This window comes from Pteronotus mesoamericanus, unplaced genomic scaffold (genome assembly GCF_021234165.1).
Source record: "Pteronotus mesoamericanus isolate MK-2021 breed Mesoamerican mustached bat unplaced genomic scaffold, CSHL_Meso_final scaffold_31, whole genome shotgun sequence".
Taxonomy (NCBI): Eukaryota; Metazoa; Chordata; class Mammalia; order Chiroptera; family Mormoopidae; genus Pteronotus; species Pteronotus mesoamericanus.
In genome coordinates this window covers 16490676-16509719 of record NW_026555312.1, presented here as the reverse complement: position 1 = coordinate 16509719, position 19044 = coordinate 16490676, and the positions used below count along the sequence as shown (strand labels likewise).

Here is a 19044-nt window from a genome sequence, read left to right as displayed (position 1 = left end):
ACACCTTTTCCCTTCAGTAAATGCTGGGCTAACTTTTGCTTCACCTTTAAGTGCCTGCACGGGTCTGGGGACAGTTGTCCCAGATGTAAAGCATCACAGGGTGTATGAACTGGAGAACCACCCCAACCAAACTATTTTTCCCACATTATTGTTTCTTTCTTTTGAAAATTAAATGTATTCCCATTATGATATTTTTAAACATTGAAAATTTAGAGATGAAAAATTCCAAATCCTACAATCCCATAATAGCCATCATTAGTATCTGATTACCTATCATATTTTAATATTCTAGGCATGTGTGCTTGCTTTAAACAAGGCTATCATAATATATAAATATGCCTGTATCCTTTTCCTTTACCTATAATTATATCATTAAAAATCTCTATATTGCTATAGTCTTCCTATGTACAATTCCAATGGCTATTTAGTATTTAGTCAATGGTATTTACCATATTTAACTAAACATTTCCCTACCGTGGATGGACAATTTGTGTTTGTTTCTAGTGCTATGGAAATATAAATAATATTTCACTGAACAGTGTCGTGTATGCTGGTATTTTCACAATTATTATTTGAGGTTATTTCCAAAGGACAGCTTGTTGATTAAATATCTGAGGACAGCCCTAAGTGATTAAATAATCTGAGATGGGAAAAAGGTACACACTCCAGAGCCCTGAGTTTGGTTCTGACTCAGTTTTCAAGGAGCGGCTGCGTGAATACTGACAGGCCACTCAACTCCTCTGAGAGTTGGTTTCCCTTGGGCATTAGGGGACAGGTCCCTCCAAGGCCTGTCATGATGTTCTTATCACCAGGAGTGTTCTCTTTCCACTGCTCGCATACCCTTCCACGAGATCCCGAATCATTCAACCTTCTACTTCTCTGTTTTTCACATCATCTGCTTTCCAGCTCAGGAAAATAACTTAGTCAAAGCCTGCTGTGGGGCCAGATTTGTTTAAGCACGTGGGGACTGTGTAGATCAAGTCCAGGGTATGCAAACCATGGCAGCGGTCTCTAGTCCTGGGCACTGCTTTCTGAATCCACGTCGGGCATGGAATTCAACAGACCTTGCCTCATACCTGGGAGTGTTGACCAGCGCACACTGTGACAATGATAAACACCCAGGCCTACGCTTGGGGACTTCCCAGAATTCAGTCATGCAGGGGAGGCAGCTGGCCTATGTCTCCTGTCATCGTTCTCCGGGACAGTAAAGCAGCCACTGTCACATCCCTAATAGATTGCTGCAGGTAAAAACGCTGCACTCAGCCCAGAGCATGTCAGAACCAATGAAGGGATGCAGCTTTACTCTTGTTTCTATCTTAAACATACTAGAGTTTGCCATTTACTGTTGGCCTTTAAAAAATGAGTTATGATCGGCAAAGAAGGGAAGATAATGACATTTTCTCAATCTTTCAACATCCTGTTTGACACGTGCAGTTCCCTGTACTGCCTCCTCAGTTAAGGAATTCGATGATGTGAGTGCCAGCTCAGTCATTTTCCCCTTTTCATATGTTGTCTGTGAAAATCATACAGGCTTTGCACAGTTGTAAAGGAGAACAAAACTGGACCACGGATTTGGCAGCATGTTGTGAGGACAAACACACAGGCTTTACAGTCGGGCACACACAGTCTTTACTCTCAGGCAAACCAATGTTGAATTCAAATCCCACTTCTTTTCAGCTGGGCGAACCTGACAAAATACCCCATTTTGCACAATCTACGACACCACTGCAAAGAGCTACGATTATTTTACTTACTGCCAAGAAAGAAAAGTCTCTTCCAATTAAACTATGAAATGACACTGACCGTAAGAAATAGCCCTATTTTAGATTATAAAGTATATGAAAACAAGTCTTAGAATCAATGACATGTGATATTTAACCTCTCTACAGTTACATTTCTCAGTTGTAAGACAGAGATGCTAGTAGACCCCCACCCCCCGAAGGGTGGTTGCGAGGCAGGAACGAGTGACATGGAACCCCGCCTGGCCCTGGGCCTGGTCCACAGTAAGCAGTTCATAAAATATTAGTTCTTCTCCTCTCCCAAGGATGGGTAGGTTCTGGATAGATTATAAGGCCTTTCAGAGTAGATACCAGATTTTATGCATCTTTGACCTCTTCTCACCTCCCATGACCTAAAATATTGCCGTACATATGGAAGGTACTCAATAAAAGAATGATGAATATAAATGAACTAGTTCCAACCTGACAAATATCCAGCAGGGACCCCTTGTTGGAGGATGTGGCCCATGCAACCCTGCTGGCTTCCCCAGCCCTGGAAGTGACGTGCGCAGCTATTAGCACCATCCGGGGTCATGGGGGATGCAAAGGAGAAAAGCAAGTGTCAGCTGCTCAGTGCACGTCCCCCGTGGAATCCCCAGTGCACGCAGGCTGTGGACGGCGGCCCACCGCACTTTGATAAGCACAAGTAGCTCCGTCTCAGTCTCAGTTCCACAGACAAGCACAGCATTGTGGTATGCGCCTGGGCCTCCTGGGGAAAGCCAGGCTGCCTCTGTGCCCTAGATATGAAAGGCTGTGCATATCAAGTCAGACCAGCTGCATCCCCACGGGCTCTAAACCTATCCCCCAGGACTCTCTGCGAGTATTATTGTGTGGCCTAGACAAATGTCCCACGTGGGTGGTGCTGAAAGGAGCAGAAGTCCAGGCAAACGGAACCATGAGGCAGTTTTCCCGGTCAGTGTTTCTACCTGCCGCTCTGTTCCCCTCTGGTGCCCCAACTCTACTGGAAAAGGGGAAGAGACAAAGCAGAGGAAAGAATCTCGTTTTCCACCGCCCACTTTTGACTATTCATGTTCAAGTAGGAGATGAGAGGAGAAGCCAATGACAAATTTAAATAACAAGTAATCTAAGATCCTTACTTTGCCCTTGATTTCAGTCGAGAGACATTGTGGCAGAGACACACACAGGCTGTGTGCCGCACCCTCACGAACGCACGCTCACCTCTCCCTCCAAGCCCCCACCGGCTGGAATTGCACAGTCCCGGTTCCCTAAGGAGTGCTCACACAAATGGATATGCTTTTGCAACGCGAATGAGACTTGAAGGGAAAAAAAGCAGTAGTAATTAAGAACATAGTAATTACCTATTCGTTGAGCCTTTCCCCTCGGATGAAGGGAAGGGCGGGGGACTGCAGGAGGACTTCAGTCAGAAACCTCCCTTCCCCGAGTCACGCAGCGTGTGGCAATGGGGTAGAAAGAAACCTTCCTGGGAAGTCAGTCTTCCCTCAAGAACTGGCCTGCGAGTGTTCCCTCCATTCGCAAGGGATTAAGAGGCCTGCATCGGGTCCCTTCCCACCTCTGCTCTTCTTTGCTTCTCTGCTTTAGGCAAATGGAAGTGAAGCCTGGCAGCTTTGCTGAGAGGGTGGAAGAACAGTCTCCTAGAGAGAAGGCTGCATTCTCGCTCCGGAATCGCTCGGCCTCAGAGGTACCTTCTGCAACCTAAGGTGCCCGTGAGGATCCCAACGTGGGCAGGGGTGTCATTCATCTGGCTGTTCATTCAACATCTAATGGGGATTTTAGGGAACTTTCCACAACACATCTCTTTCTTAAAATAATAAATAAAGTCATGACCACACCTCCTTAAACCTCTCCTAATTACTTCTGACACACCAATAACCCACTGTGTAGACAGATGCTCTATCATCCTATACCTGGGAGATAATGAAACACACCCAAAAATTCTCAAAACTCCACATTTAGGTTAAGCATAAGCAACGGCTGTGTTCACTGTTGAATCCCCAGCCTCGAGATGAGCGCCATCTGATAGAACTTTTTGCAACAATGGACATGTTCTGTGCTGCTCTGTCCAATATGCAGGTACCAGCTAACCACGAGTGGCCTTGGAGCACTTGAAATGTGACTAGGGCAACTGAGAACCGGGATTATTTACTTTTTTCAGTTTTAATTTATGTAAATTTAAAGAAGCACGTAGGGCTAAAGGCTATTGCATTGCAAAGCACAGATCTAGAGAGTACCTGATATATAGCTGGTGCTCAGTAAATATCTGTTCAAGGGAAGAATGAATGGATAGTAGCTATTCACCATTAATAAGCTCTGATTAAGCAGGACCGTTGTGCTTATTGAGCACTCACTTAAAACAAATCTCTGTTTAAGGCAACAACCTTCTGAGCTAAATACTTTTATTACCTCTGTTTTAAAGACAAAGAAACTGTGGCTCTGAAGAACCAAGCAGAGAACCCACAGCCACACAGAACATGGCAAAGGCAGGATACAACCCCAGGCAGTGTGATGAGGCAGCCTCTTACAGCTGCTCAGCTTTTCCATGGATGAAAAAAGTGTCTCGCTTTATTTTCTGCAGGGTGACACCAAATTCAACAAGGAAATTTTCCTTTTAAATACAGCAGTAAAGATACCAGTAGGTCATGTTTGGAAGATTCTGGAAGGCTAGCCAGTGTACTCACTCATCTAGCAAGGCTGTTGACTGACCACTGGATCCCAAGTCAAGAACTAATTATTTATCCCACCACTGCAGCCCCTTCCTGAAACCATCTCCAGGACAGCAGGGTACCCAGCAGCAGCCCCCCATTTCCATGAGCCATTGCCTCTTAAATGCTGACTAGCATGTCCCCATGTGATGCACTGAATGTCCCTGTCCAAGGGGATTCTTTCGTCCAGCATTGACCTTTAGACCATTAGGGACTTGACTGTATAACAAAGGGACATGAGTTTCCACCACCATCCGGCACAAATACAAAACCAGGAACTGAGCGAGGCCAGCTCACCCTCTCCTCAGCTGACCCCGCTCTCCACCGTAGCCTGCCCCTGCCTCCATCACACAGGGAGCTGTGGCCTTTACAGTGCTTCTTGCTGACTCAAATTTTGCAGCTCTTTTCACACATTTAAGGCGGCCATTTGGGCTCCTCTCAACAGGGTTCTTTCCAACAGTCCTGCAAGCTGTTTGCTTCGCCTACCCCAAAGCTGTGTCCTCTGTGACAGTCACCATGGGGATCTGAGGGGGAGAAAGATGCAAGTGGAATTATGGCTGATGAAGGAGATGGGGAAGGGATTGCTGGGAAAAGAATTTCTAAAATTTTCAGTAAGAAAAGACTATTGATACTTTTAGACATTCTTAAAGCACTCTAACTTTCTCCTAGGTGATCAACAATAGGAAGCACAATTTTCTTCAGTGTTGCTACAGAACCAGGTGGTTCCTTAAAGAGGATTTTTCATCATAGAGCCTTCTGCGTCTTGTTTCTTAATTATGAAATCCTATCCCCTCTGCATCCAGTTTAAGCCCCACCGCCTCCAAAATGTCTTCGTGGGCCATTCTAGCTCTCGGGAATTCCTCTGTCCTCAGATTTCAGGCAGCATCCATTATCTGCAGGGCCACCTCCGCAGGGACCTGTGCTGAGGGCATTGGGGACCAGCGTGGCCTTTCCTCACAGGCCCTGCACACTTTATCTCTAACCTCAAACTCAAGTTCCCCACTCAGCAAAACAAAAGCTCAGCAGTGAACTAGATCCAGCCCTTCTGGAAGACAATTTAGCAAGCATTCACCACCTATGAGGAAGCACTTCAGGTCTCACTCTGCGGCAAGGCCCCCATCCACATATATAGCACTTGTATGAGGCGAATTCTGTTCAAACAGTTGCTCTATTTTTTCCGTTTATTTTAGTGCCCTTTGCAGACTGGTACTGGGAAGTTACTCAGGCAGTTGACCCTTAATTTAATGCTGATATTTTTGGGTTACTCAATTGTCTTAAGCAAACACTTCCTGGCATTGCAGTATAACGATTCATTCTGTACTTAATCATATATTTTGCTGCATTGTTGTTATGTTTGTGAATGCTTATCTTTTCTCAAGGAGATAGATCATATCTTACCATCTGGGGTATTTCCCGACATAGCTAATACAGTGCTACAAGCATTCAAAGGCACTTATTAAATAAAAACAAATTTAAAAAAGAGAAACTCTCCAGGCACTGGGCCAAATAAGTGACTGAAAGGTCCTGGAGCATCTCTGATATTCTTCAAATTGGAAATGTCCCTCAAAGAACATTCAGTAGCACATTACCATGGCCCAGGGCAATGCTAGAGCCCAGTCATGAGCATCCGCTCACATGATTGTCTCACTCTTAAATAATGAGCCACTTCAGAGACTATTTGGCAAAGCTAATTCCATTTGGCTTGGGGAATTATTTCAACTGTATCTAGTTCTAAAATCAAAAATAAACGGGAGGATTTTAAAACCAAAAAGCTGCCCCTAACTTAACAACGTAACAAAATCACAAAAGCAATGCTTATAACTCAATGATGAGAAAAACAACCCAATTTAAAAATTGTCACGAGATCTGAATGGACATTTCACCAAAGATGTACAACGAGCTAATAAGCACCTGAAAAGGTATTCAACATCATTAGTCATTAGGGAAATGCAAATTGAAATCAGAATGAGATACCACTACACACTAATTATAAAGGCTACACAGTAGTCAAAAAGGCTGACAATAGCAAAGTGCTGGTAAATGATGTATAGAAATTAGAATTCTTCTACCTAGCTGATATGAATATAAAAGAGGCAGCTACTTTGGAAAACAGTTTGGCAGTTTCGTGTGTGTGTGTGTGTGTGTATGTGTGTGTGGTCTTATAACCCAGCTATTTTATCCTAGATTACTTATCCAAGAGAAGTAAACATGTGGGTCTACAAAAGGAAGACTTGTATGCAAGTGTTCATAGCAGCATTATTCAAAACAGCTAAAAACTGGAAACAATACCAATGTCCATAAAATGGTATGTCCATACAATAGACTATTACTCAGCAATAGAAAAGACATAAACTTCTGATACATGAAATAACATGGTTGAACATCAAAAACGTGCTAAGTGACAGGTGCCAGACACAAAGACTACATATCGTATGTTTCCATTTATATCAAATTTCTAGAAAAGGTAAATGACAGAAACAAAGAACGGATAGGTAGTTGCCTGGGGCTACAGGCAGGAATGGGGACTGGCTGCAACAGGCACGAGGAAACTTTTTGGAGGTTGGAGGTATACGTAGACAATTGCACAACTATATAAATTTCCTAAAAAAATCACTGAATCACTTACAATGAATGGGTAAATTTTGTGCTATATAAAGTATATCTCAATAAAACTATGTTTTAGAAAGCAGTGCTAAAGCTGAAAATGAACTTAATTTAGGGTTTCAAAACTCTGTGGTTTCACTTTTTGGATATTATGCTAACTAAAAGGGCATCTCAATACCATAAAGTCTGTCACATCTCGGAATCAGAAATTTAAACAATTCATAACATTTTAATGTAGTTATTCTTCTGCACTTCTAGTGCTCTACAGGTCATTAACAATTCTCAAGAAAAGTCTAAACCCCGAGGCATCCCAGACTTGCCCAAACCTGAGTGGCTAGTTCTCCAAAGCCCTGCTGACAGCTATAGAACTGATCAAGGTGAAGGGTCACTGTGGCTCTCAGCAGTGAGGATGTGAAAGCCTTTTTCTCAAAGTCCCCCTGGCTGGGGTCTAAACCAGAAAGAATGTTTGCCTTCACGGTCTTCCTGCTTATAGGACAATGCTCAGAGATGCTCTCCTAGGGGCCCATACCCACCGACAAGTTCTCTCCAGACTTCCGCTCGCCTGGCACATCTGCCAGGTATCACATTGCCCAGCTTGCCTGGCCAGGTGGCCTTGATCCAGCCAAAATTTGTATTCATCAGGGTTCTTCAGAGAAACAGAACCAATAGGATGTGTGCATATGTAGAGAGAAAGAGTTAATTTTTAAGGAACTGACTCATGCAATTTAGGTACTGGCAAGTCCAACATTTGCAGGGAAGGACAGCAAGCTTAAGACCTAGGAAAGAGCTACTGTTGCCCTTTCCTGTGCAAAGGCAATCTGAAGGCTAAACTCCTTCCTCCCCTAGGGAGTTCCGCCCTTTTCCTGATTCCTGACTCCTTCCAGGGCCCAGGGGGGCGGGGGGGGGGGGGCGCTCCTAGCAATCCCTTAAGCACATTCTATATCACATATCTGTGAAGCTGGTAATGGATCCTGAGCTAAAATGACCTCCCACACTTTGCTCAAGCACATTCCCTTTTAAAAATAAGAGAACTTTGTATTTTCTGAATTTAGCAGGAGGAACTCATCTGTTATGAAAATGAGAAAAAAATATCTTTGCAAGTGCTATTGTGAATACGCTAAAGAATTAATCACACTGGAAAGTAAAATTAATATATACTGAGCTTATGCAGAGAACTAAGGTGAGACATAGTCTAGGTCTCTACATACCCCCACCCATTTTAATTATAACACCAACCCTATAAAAGGTCTTTAACTCCATTTTAGTGATGAGAAAACTGAAGCTCAGGAAGGATGGTAACCTGCCAATTTTTCCTATACTTGATAAGTTTTATGATTCACAACATCTTATACAATGATGGTCTTTGCCAGGTCATAACTGTCCTGAGTCAAAATATTAATACATAACTAATTGCCTGTGTGTTTCTTTTTTGGTGAAACCCTTAAAACATGCTATTTACTTCCACTTTTTTTTGGGGGGGGGTTCTGGGGGAGGTGGCTTCTTCCCCAGCTTCAGATATCAAATGTCCAACTTCTTTATTTGGCTTCCTCTCCAATTTAAACTTCTGCACAGTTGTACATTTTCAAAGCCAGATATCCACAAAATAATCATTCAACTGCACCCAATTTCAATTAGATGCAATGAGGTTGGTGAAGCCTGACTTTTCCTAACAGTAAATAGACTCATTTCTTTCATTTACATAATGCCTCAGGGCTTCCTCCACTCTACACCAAATCAAGAGACCAAAATCATTTCACTCAGTGCTCAGGGGCAGAATTGCAACCACCTTGCTCACACAGTCTTCAGCTAGAAAGAGCTCAAGAAGAGACTTCAAGGAAGTACTAGAAATGCAGGGTATGCTGGGATTTCAAAACAGTTACTCTCAAGTCCAAATGTGATGCTTCATTATCTGCAGCCGCATCTCTCCTAGTGGGACCAGAGGGCCAGAGGGCCCTGTCTCATCTCAGTTTCTTCCCGCTCTCTCACCTGTTCCAGCAGCCCTCCTTGACCTTGAGCAACTGCTGACATTGAAATAGGACAAGAAGGGGCATGCTGCTCCAGGTCCTCAGCTAACGATGCCATAAAAGTTGGGACAAAATCAATATGCGGTCACACCGAAGCTCCAGGAAAGCCTAAGCTTTATCCTCCCTTCCAAAGGAGCCTTCTATCCCATGGAGAGACTTCCTCAAGGGCATCTGCATTACTGTCTCCAAAAATCAAAGCAGTGACCATGAAAAGAGGTGTCATCACATTACACACAAAGGCAGGAGGTATTTTAACATGGTTCCCCCTCCAGGGTAATTACTCCCAGCAGAGGACTTCTTTTCCCCAAGGTGGAGAGCCATCAAATCTGTGCGTCTGGCTGCTACACCTCCACACCACGTGGGAGCTGGAGAGAAATTCTGATTCTCAGGTCCCACCCTGGAATCTGTGTTTTGACAAGATCTCCAGGTGATGTTACTGCACATTAATGTTCGAGAGGCACCAGGCTACTTCATACAAGGCAAAAATGTTATATACTGATTGACACATCCTATTTATAACCGTCTGCCTTCCCCAAGCATTCTTTCATTCAATGAAAAGGCATTCCTCTGTCATTCAACAAATACTTACAGTGTGCCTACTAGGTGGCTGACTCAGTGTCTACCACTGTCTAGGGGATATAAGGCCTCCCTGGTGAGTAAAGAAGACAAATGCTCCACCACACAGCACTTAACATTCTAGTTTGGGGAGACAAATAGCAAATAAGAGAATGAGCAAATGAATGAAAGAGATCATCACAAACTGTGACAGTGTCACCAAGAAGATAAAGAGGATGCCAGTGGTATAATTGACAGGTGTTGGGGACAGATTTTTGATTAAAAGGGAAGGATCCAGAAGGGGCTCTCTCCCAATAGAATATTTGAGCTGAAACTTGAAAGTGAGAAAATGCTGCAGCTGGTGTGGTTCACTTGGTTGGAGCGTCCTCCCATGAATCAAAAGGTCGCGAGTTCGATTCCTCATCAAGATACATACCTGGATTGCAGGTTCAGCCCCAGTTAGGGTGCATACAAGAAGCAGCCAATCGATGTTTCCCTTGGGCAAGGATTTTTAAAAAAAAGGAAAGAGAGAATGTGTGAGGGAAGGCCCTTCAAAGAAGTGAGAAAGAACCTTCCAAGCATAAGGATGAGCCAGTTTGTGAAGGCCCAGGGCTGGGAAAGGAATGTCTGAGAGGAAAAAAAACAGGTCCAAGTACCCGGAGGGTGGTGAGCGGAGGGTAGCGAGCCTGGGAGATTGCAGAAGAGGTTGGGCAGATTACTAGCCAGGGCCATTTCGAGCAAGTAAGTCATAACAAGGAACTTGAATGCTGCTCCAAGTACCATGAGAGCCACCGAAAGGTTCTGAGCAGGGAATGACACAGCGTCCTGCATATATGTGCCACTCACCTGCTGTATAGAGGATAAACAGGTTAAGAAACAAGAGCGAACGTAAGGAAGCAGTTGGGCGGCTTACTGCGCGGTCTTGGTGGAGTGGCCCCACTGCGGAAGGGCAAATAGAGACATGTTTTTGACGGATCCCAAAAGCTGGCCGGGGGGCTGTGCTGGGCCCTGCATGCCATTCGGCTCTGAATACAAAGGTGAGGCACCTGGCAGTCAAGGGACTTGAAGGGAGAGGTACACAGGGAAATCAACAGATGGCCATGGCATCTCAGATGCCAGGAAGTATGGCACGGTCGTTGCTAAATGCAACGAGCACATACTTTTTGACCAGCAGTTCATGTGTTTATCCTACCAGTGGATTGGCATGCATGCAAAATGACATATGTTCTAGATTATTCATTATAATGTTTGTATAAGCAGAAGACTGGGAAAAACCTAAATGTCGAGTAATAAGGAACTGGTTAAATAAACATTGATTTATCCATACAATAAAATATGATATAGCCAAAAATGGAAAAAAAGGTTACCTCCACATTCTGAGTTTTTTATATACCTATATTTGTATATGTGTATGTATATATAATCTGTATATATAGTGGGATGTTACCAATTTTGTAAAAAGTATTTTAAAATTCTTCCATACATAATGCCAATATGTCCTTTGAAAATCTTAAAAAGGAGAGTCTACGGCCATACCACCCTGAACGCGCCCGATCTCGTCTGAAAATCTTAAAAAGGAGATATGAAAACTGCCTCTGGTTGAGTACAGGCACTGGGGGACACACACACCTCTCACTGTGTATTTTTATAGCATTTGAAATTTGTAGTCCCATGTGACTATATAACCTACTTAAAATGACTACATAAAATTTAAATTTTTAAAAATGCATTAAAAAAGGTGCAAAGAAAGATGGGGGTCCATGGTGCTAAGACCTCAGGAGGATATGCAGGGGACGGAACTGAGGAAAGAGGAGAATCCTGGAGCAGGTAACACAGGTGCTAAGTCTTGAAGAATGAACAAGCATCCATCACTAACATAAGGCAGAACCAGGTTCCTGACAAAGGCATGGACGTATAATCCAAAAGGGTCCATTCAAGGAAGCAGCGGTATTTTAGTTTAGCTGAAGTTCTTGGGGTTCCAGGAAAACCAGCCGCTCTTGCCTGTTATGTCAAGTTGGGGCTTCCCCCAGAAGTGATAAAAGAGAGGAAGAGCAGTGACAGGATCAGGTCTGCAGTTCTTTGAGGTAATTCTGGCCACAGGGTGGGGAGGAGTCAACTGGAACCCAACCCAGAAACTGGGTAAGGACCTAGTTCCTTTTACAGAAGAAGCCATGATGCAGAAGAGGGAACAGAGACAAGAGGAATGAAGGAGTTGACATCAACCAGATTTCGGAACTGATTCCCTGTGGGGAGGGGGCAATAAACAGGAATAAAGGAAACTCCAACAATCTCACCTGGGCTTCCATTATCTGAGAGAAGAACCTGCAGCAATGAAGCAACTTTGGAGCTAGGAGAGGAAGAAATAGTTCCAGGGGAGGCAGAATGATGGGTTCAAATCTGTAGGTGTATATACTTGAGCATTTTGACTCAAGTCTCTGTATTTTAGTTGCTTCATTTGTAAAATGGAGCTAATATCTATCTGAGAGGATTATTTTAATTGTGAAATGAAATGTTTTACATACAGGACCTACCACATTGTCTGGGCCATAGTAGGTACTTAACAAGAGGCAGCCTTGGACACGGTAGAAATTATACATTACAGAAAAGTCTCTAGAACAGAGAAATGCCTAGTTCACTAAGGTAGGGATTTCAAGGAAATTTTTAAAAATTGAATAATGTTATTGTTCAATTGATTCCAAGCTTCATTCCTCTAGGGCCCCTCACCTTGACAGTGCTGAGCCCAGTTATGAGTATGGACCGAGGGCCATGGCTCCCCCACCGCTGCCGGGCAAGCAACTCACAGCCCAGGCTTCTGCTGAAAGGAAAATTCACCAGGACTGGTCAGAATTGGCTTGTTTCAATTCCAGGCAAACACTAGCATCTATAAACCCCCCAACAGCCAGGCCAACCGGATAACTGTTTGGGGTGTTTCACTTCCTGTGTTGCATGTGTCAAACCTCTCACCCACCGTGACAGCAGAGCAAACCCAGATGACCACCCTGCCGTGTGCTCACAGGCACGACTCAAGGAAAGCGACCTCTGGGGAATTTCCAGAGAAGATGGAGTCTGCAAGGAAAGTAAACTCCAGCCCCCTCTCAGTCCAATGCCCCACGTTTTCTATAATCACAGACAACCTCAAATTGCCTGCAAAATCAGGAATTTAAAAAAAGCCCAAGACCTACCATGAAGACATGAACAAAACACTGTTCTGTAAGTCATGAGTGTTAAACTAAGTCTATTTCTTACATCTCTTACACTTGTCTCATCTTAGTCTTATCAAGGAAAAAAAATCATAGGGATTTTTGAAAATAAGAAGTATCGAGAAATATATAATGTGTGTTTCTCTCAAAGCCAGTGGCCCCAAATACTCTCACGGCTAAAGCACCAGTGATGTTCAGAAAAGAAGAAGATGCTTGTTCCCCAAATTGCCACTCTCCTGGAGACGTGCTCTAGAGTTGTTCTGTGGGTCTGACCTACAGGACTCTGCTGCCCTTGAGGGGAGAAGTGATGTCAAACAAGGTCTTTCTGATTTGACCAGTCATATGCCCTCCAGTAGACATGGGGCTCAACATGGGCATGTTTTATACAAATTGCCCTAACAGACTTATATTATAGGATGGCTATAATCTATTTGATATGCACAGATCCACAGTAACCATGAAGGTTAACTACCCAACACATACATTATATGAAACAGAAAAGAAATATGAGCCAGAATACAGTGATATTTGATTCAAGGCCAAAGGAACCAGGCAATGAAGGTCAGAAGCTTAAAAAATTAACCTGAGAACTGATGGCTTTGGGCAGCCCATTATATCAGATGTGCCATTGGAGTCAACAGCAGAATGTCCTGTCAAGAATGTTTTAGGGAGAAAGAGCTCTACATTCTGCTCACAGGTCTCTGAAGACAGAATTAAAATATATGTACATTCACCTACTCCAAATCCACACTGTTTTTAGAAATAAAACATTCTGATTGACTTCTGGTCAAGATGGCAATGTAGACACACACGGCCCACCTCTTCGCCCAACTGCATAAAAATGACAACCAAAATATAGAACAATCATCACTCAGAACAATCAGAAAAAGAGTTGTATAGAAGTCTGACAACTACAAAATTGAGTGGAATGAAAGTCCGACAACTATGGAATTAAAGAAACCACATCCATCCAGACTGGTAGGAGGGGTGCAGACACAGAACGGGCTGGGCCCACATGCACATGTGGTGGATAAAAAATTTGGGAAGGATATCTTGGGAGCAAGGAGTCCCAGCCCCATACCAGGTCCCCCAGCCCAGGGCTCCAGTGCCAGGAAGATAAGCCCCCACAACTTCTGGCTGCAAAAACCAGAGGGGACTTGAATTGGTGGAAGAAACATCTGGAGCCCCAAGCAGTTCCTCTTAAATAATCCATACACATGGATTTACTCAGACTCTCTCCCTCTGAGTTCTAGCACTGGAGTAGCAGCTTGAAAGCCACCAGTGGCATACAGGGAGAAGCTGAAGTGCCAGGCATCAAAGCAAGCAGAGGCCATTGTCCCTTTTCTAAAACCTCCCCACACAGAGCTGGCAAGCTGTTGCTTTAACTGAGACTCCATCAACCAGGCCAACACTGTTTGACCCACTTTAGAGATCCCCAGAGACTCTGCCCCACCCAACCTATGGGCCCACCCAAGCTGCCTTTCTATATGAATAGCTGGTTTTGCCTCCTTCTTCACAACTTCCTAAATCCTATCAAAGAAGCAACAGCCAGCTTCAGTGAGCCCCAGACCCAGCACTAGCAGCAGCCAGCCTAGATTCACAGCTTGGCTTTGCCTGGGAATCTCCAAGCCCAGCACAAGTAGCAGCCACCCTCAGATTGCTTTATAGCTCAGGCAGGGTGGCCCAGGCAAAATACAGGTGGGGGCTGATCTTGGCCTGCACCACCTGGGAAACCATAGAACCTGCACACCCACCGGACAGCTACAGACCACTTTGGAGCACTACTAACCTGCTCCTACACAGCTGATCTTCCACTGTTGGCAGTCAGTGGTCACAACCAGTCCTTGCAGCTGACTGGCCTGGGTAAATCCCTCCCATTGATCTGCCAACAGCAACCAAGGCTCAACTTATAAGAGGTGGGTGTACTGAGCCCACAGGAAGGATGCACCTCAAGTACACAGCTTGTGTGATAGGTGTGGCTATGTCACTGGACCCTACTGGACACCTACTCCATTAGGCCACACTATCAAGACACAGAGTCAAAGCAGCTCTACCTAATACATGGAAACAAACACAGGTAGGCTGCCAAAACAAGGAGACAAAGAAACATGGCTCAAATGAAAGAACAGATCAAAACTCCAGAGAAGAACTAAACAAAATGGAGATAAGCAATCTATAGGATGCAGAGTTACAAACACTAGTTATAAGGATGCTCAAGAAACTTAGTGAAGACCTCAACAGCATAAAAAGGATCCAGTCACAAATGAAGGATACACTAATTGAAATAAAGAGCAATTAACAGGGAATTACCAATAGAGTGGAAGAAGCCAAGAATCAAATCAATGATTTGGAACATAAGGAAGCAAAAAAACAGCCATGCAGAACAACCAGAAGAAAAAAGAATCCAAAAAAATGAGGATAGTGGTAAGCAACCTCTGGGACAACTTTCAAAATCCTCATCTTAGGGGTGCCAGAAGAAGGGAAAGAGCAAGAAACTGGAAATCTACCTGGGGGGGAAAAAAAAAATGAAAGGAAACTTCCCTCAGTTGGTGAAGCAAATAGACATGCAAGTCCAGAAAGCATATAGAGTCCCAAACAAGATGGATAGCAAACAGACCCACTCCAGGACACATCATCATTAAAAAGTCAAAGGTTAAAGATAAAGAGAGAAGCGTAAAAGCATCAAGAAAAAAGAAGTTATCTACAGGGGAGTTCCCATAAGACTGTCAGCTGATTTCTCAAAAAAAACTTTAAGGGCTAGAAGGGATTGGCAAGTAATAATTCCAAGTCATGAAAAGGAAGGAACTGCAGCCAAGATTGCTCTGCCCAGCAAAGCTGTCATTTAGAATCGAAAGGCAGATTAAGAGCTTCCCAGGCAAGAAAAAAACGAAAGAACTTCATAAGCACCAAACCATTCTTATATGAAATGTTAAAGGGACTTATTTAAGAAAAAGAAGATTAGCCCTTGCTGGTGTGGCTCAGTAGATTGAGTGCCGGCCTGAGAACCAGACGGTCGCCGGTTCAATTCCCAGTGTAGGGCACATGTCTGGGTTGCAGGCCAGGTCCCTGGTGGAGGGTACAGGATATGCAACCACACATTGATGTTTCTGTCCCTCTCCTTCACCTTCCCTTCTCTAAAAATAAATAAATAAAATCTTTAAAAAAAGATCAAAATTATGAAAAATAAAATGGCAAAAAATACATATCTATCATCAGTTGAATCTTAACAAATGAAGGAAACAAGAACAGAGACAGGATCAAGGACACAGAACATTTTGATGGTTGCCAGATGGGAGAGGGGTGGGGGAGAGTGAGCGAAGGGGTGAGGGGATTAAGAAGTATAAACAGGTAGTTACAGAATAGCCAGAAGGACTTAAAAGTACAGTACAGAAAGTGGCTGGCCGAAAAACTTTATACACATGACCCATGGACATGACCAATGGTGGGGGGATGGCGGGGGCGGGGGGAACCCAGGGGTGGGGGGGTGCTAGTTGGAGGGTGGCAAAGGGGGAAAAAATCAAGACAACCGTAATAGCATAATCAGGAAAATATCATTAAAAATAAATAAGTAAAACATTCTGTTCTGAGATTACATAAATTACCACTGGTTTCTGGGTGCTGTCCCTGATCCTTTCCAAATATTCTCTTGTAATTCTCTACTGTGGCAATCTGTGCTTTGTCTCTTTCCTCACCAATACAATTCCAGCATTTTTCTTGGGAGAGAAAGGAGTGAGCAATCTTCCTGGGATTGTCTTGGGCAGTGTGAGAACTCCCGATGGACAAAACATGCACTGCTTCTTCCTCTGGGCATGGCGAGGTGCTGGTACCACACTCTGAGGCTGTTCAGACTGCCCGGGTTAGGTGGGGGGACCGGATGATGAGGGGTGGTGAGCTCATCCCAACCCGCTTGTCAACACCAGGCCTGAGAACTATTTCTGACAGGAATTCAAGAGGGGCTACTGCTTGCTTCCACGTGAAACTGGCAGCGTTGGGCCTTTTCCCACACAAAGAATCTGTGCCTCTGGAACTCCTGCACCTATGCCCTAAAAACTGAAGATCTACGACTCCGCAGCTGAGCAGAGGACAATTCCCGGGCTGCCGCAGGAGAAAGTTAAAACCCTCTGGTTTTTGTCCAACCAGTCTTCGCTAACATTTGAACCTCTCAGAAGCCTGAAGACGTTCCAGTAGATTCCCCCCAACTCCAGGAATCCAACCACTCCAGCTATCTCTGCTTTCAGCGAAGACAAGATAATTACGGCTGAATGTCACATGTTTAATTTCACACTAAACTAACTCATAGCGGAAAGTAACAAACTATCCTAGCAGGGCGCCACAGAAACCAAACGTCAGGTGGTCTATCGCCCCCAGGAAAACCAGAGACGTTTGTGGAGCCCTTTACTCAGGCGTTTCTGGGCGCGCACTCGCCTCTCACAGGCGCGCACGCACACACTCAGGCACTACAGACACAGCAGGGGACTTAGTTTTCTCTCCCTCAGAGCAGCCGTCCACAGTCCCCAACGTCGGATCCGCCTCATCCTCATCCCCGGAGCACACGCCTCCTCTAGCCTCCGCACCACACACGTGGGGGAAGCGCATCCAGGTGGAGCCAGACGGAAGAAGGGAAGCTCAGAGTTGGGGAGGGCCGCGGATGAGGGAACACGGCGCTCCGAGTGGGATGTGGTATCTCGGGTCCCCAGGTCCGTGTAGATGTCATGTAAACCGCTGGGAGGACGGTTAGGAGAGAGGAGACCAGCAGAGGGAAAAACAAGGACAGGAGGCGGAGTGGCGCGGGGCTGGGGGGGGAAGGTGGGGGAGGGGCCACTCACCCAGGGTTTTGACAGCGATCTGCCTGGTGAGAGGCGGAGGCAGGTTGATGCACACCAAGTCCACGTCCTGATGCAGCAGCACCTCGTCAATGCGACTCGTATAGAAGGGAACGCTCATCTCCTTGGCCAGCTCCTCTGCTTCCTCCGGTGTGCGGCCCCACAGCGCCTTCACCGCGAAGCCCTCGTCTTTCAGCAGCGGGATGATGACTCGGGCGGTGAGGCTGGTGCCGAACACGCCCACCCCGGGAAGCATGGCTGCTCGGGCCCACCTGGTTCTGCTTTAGCTCGGCTCTCCAGTCCAACACGCGCGCCCACACCCCTCTAGCCAGTCCTACACCCGGCTCGCCGCTGTGCGCCAGCCGCCGTGCCCTGGGCAAGGCGCCCGGGTGCCGAGAGCGCACCCAGCCGCAGGCAGAGCAGTCTCGGGGAGGCTCAGTACAGTGACTGCTGCAGTGTCCGCCACGCGGGGCTCCAGTCCTTCCCAGAGGCGGCAGCAGAGACCCCCCCAGGGCGCCTGAAGCACCGAAGAACCGCGGGAGCTCGGCTCAGGCGGCACACCGGCCGCAGCGCCAGCCGGCTCGGTGCACCCCGCGGAGGCCGCTCCATGGCTGGCTCATCCCCGCACCCGCGCCACTGCAGCCCGGGACTGACTCTCTCCCGCGTCTTTTCCGCAGCCAGCCAGTGTCGCACGCACAAGCCTCTACAGGCTGCCAGAGCCTGGAACGGCTCTGCTGCGGGGTCCCTTTTCTCCCCCGCTCTCCGCCCGGAATGAAATAATTCAACGGCCACCAGGAGGCCAGCTAAGCAAGAGGCTCCGAGGGCGCCGCGCGCGGATCTTAAACTGCGGCGTGGCGGCGGCGACCGCAGAGGCCACGACCCGGCGCCAGCCTTCTCATTCTGCTGCCATCTTCGCTGGCAGCGCGGCTCGGGCAGCCTCGGCCCGGGCCGGCTCGGCTCCGGGATCCCGCGGGGACGAGGGCGGAGTTGGGGAGTTTGGCTGTCAGCGGCGGGGTGTTCCTGCACCGCCCCTGCCGCTGCGCCGCGCGCCATTGGCCGCCGCGCACCGCCCCCGCCCAGCCGCGGCGGCGGGCTCTGGGTGCGCGCTGCGCGAGGCCCAGGAACCCAGGCCGACTCCTCCCAGGCGCCGCCTCACTCGCCTCCTGCCCCTCTGCTTCTTTCCTTTCTTCGCCCTCCACCACCTCCTTCTCCGCGCGTCTTTCCAAATCCCGCCCCAAGCAAGCTAATAAATCTCTCAAGGCTAGGCGCGCCGTCACCGACGAGCCGGCAGTTCCTGGGAAGACAGTAGTCGGTGCTTGGCCGCAGGGCCCGGGGTCCCAATGAGGTGTGAGCAGCGGGTAGCTACAGCTTCTGCTCCG

At 46.4% G+C, this 19044-nt stretch overlaps 1 protein-coding gene across 1 annotated transcript in view; it reads right to left on the bottom strand.

The window, feature by feature from the left end:
* Positions 1-18628, bottom strand: part of GFOD1 (Gfo/Idh/MocA-like oxidoreductase domain containing 1) — a 117148-nt gene extending 98520 nt beyond the window's left edge. Inside the window, exon 1 of the mRNA XM_054591887.1 lies at positions 17669-18628. Within this exon, the coding sequence (XP_054447862.1) occupies positions 17669-17921 (253 nt within the window). The 5' untranslated portion in view covers positions 17922-18628. The remainder of the gene's footprint in view (positions 1-17668) is intronic.
* Between the last annotated feature and the right edge of the window lie 416 nt (positions 18629-19044).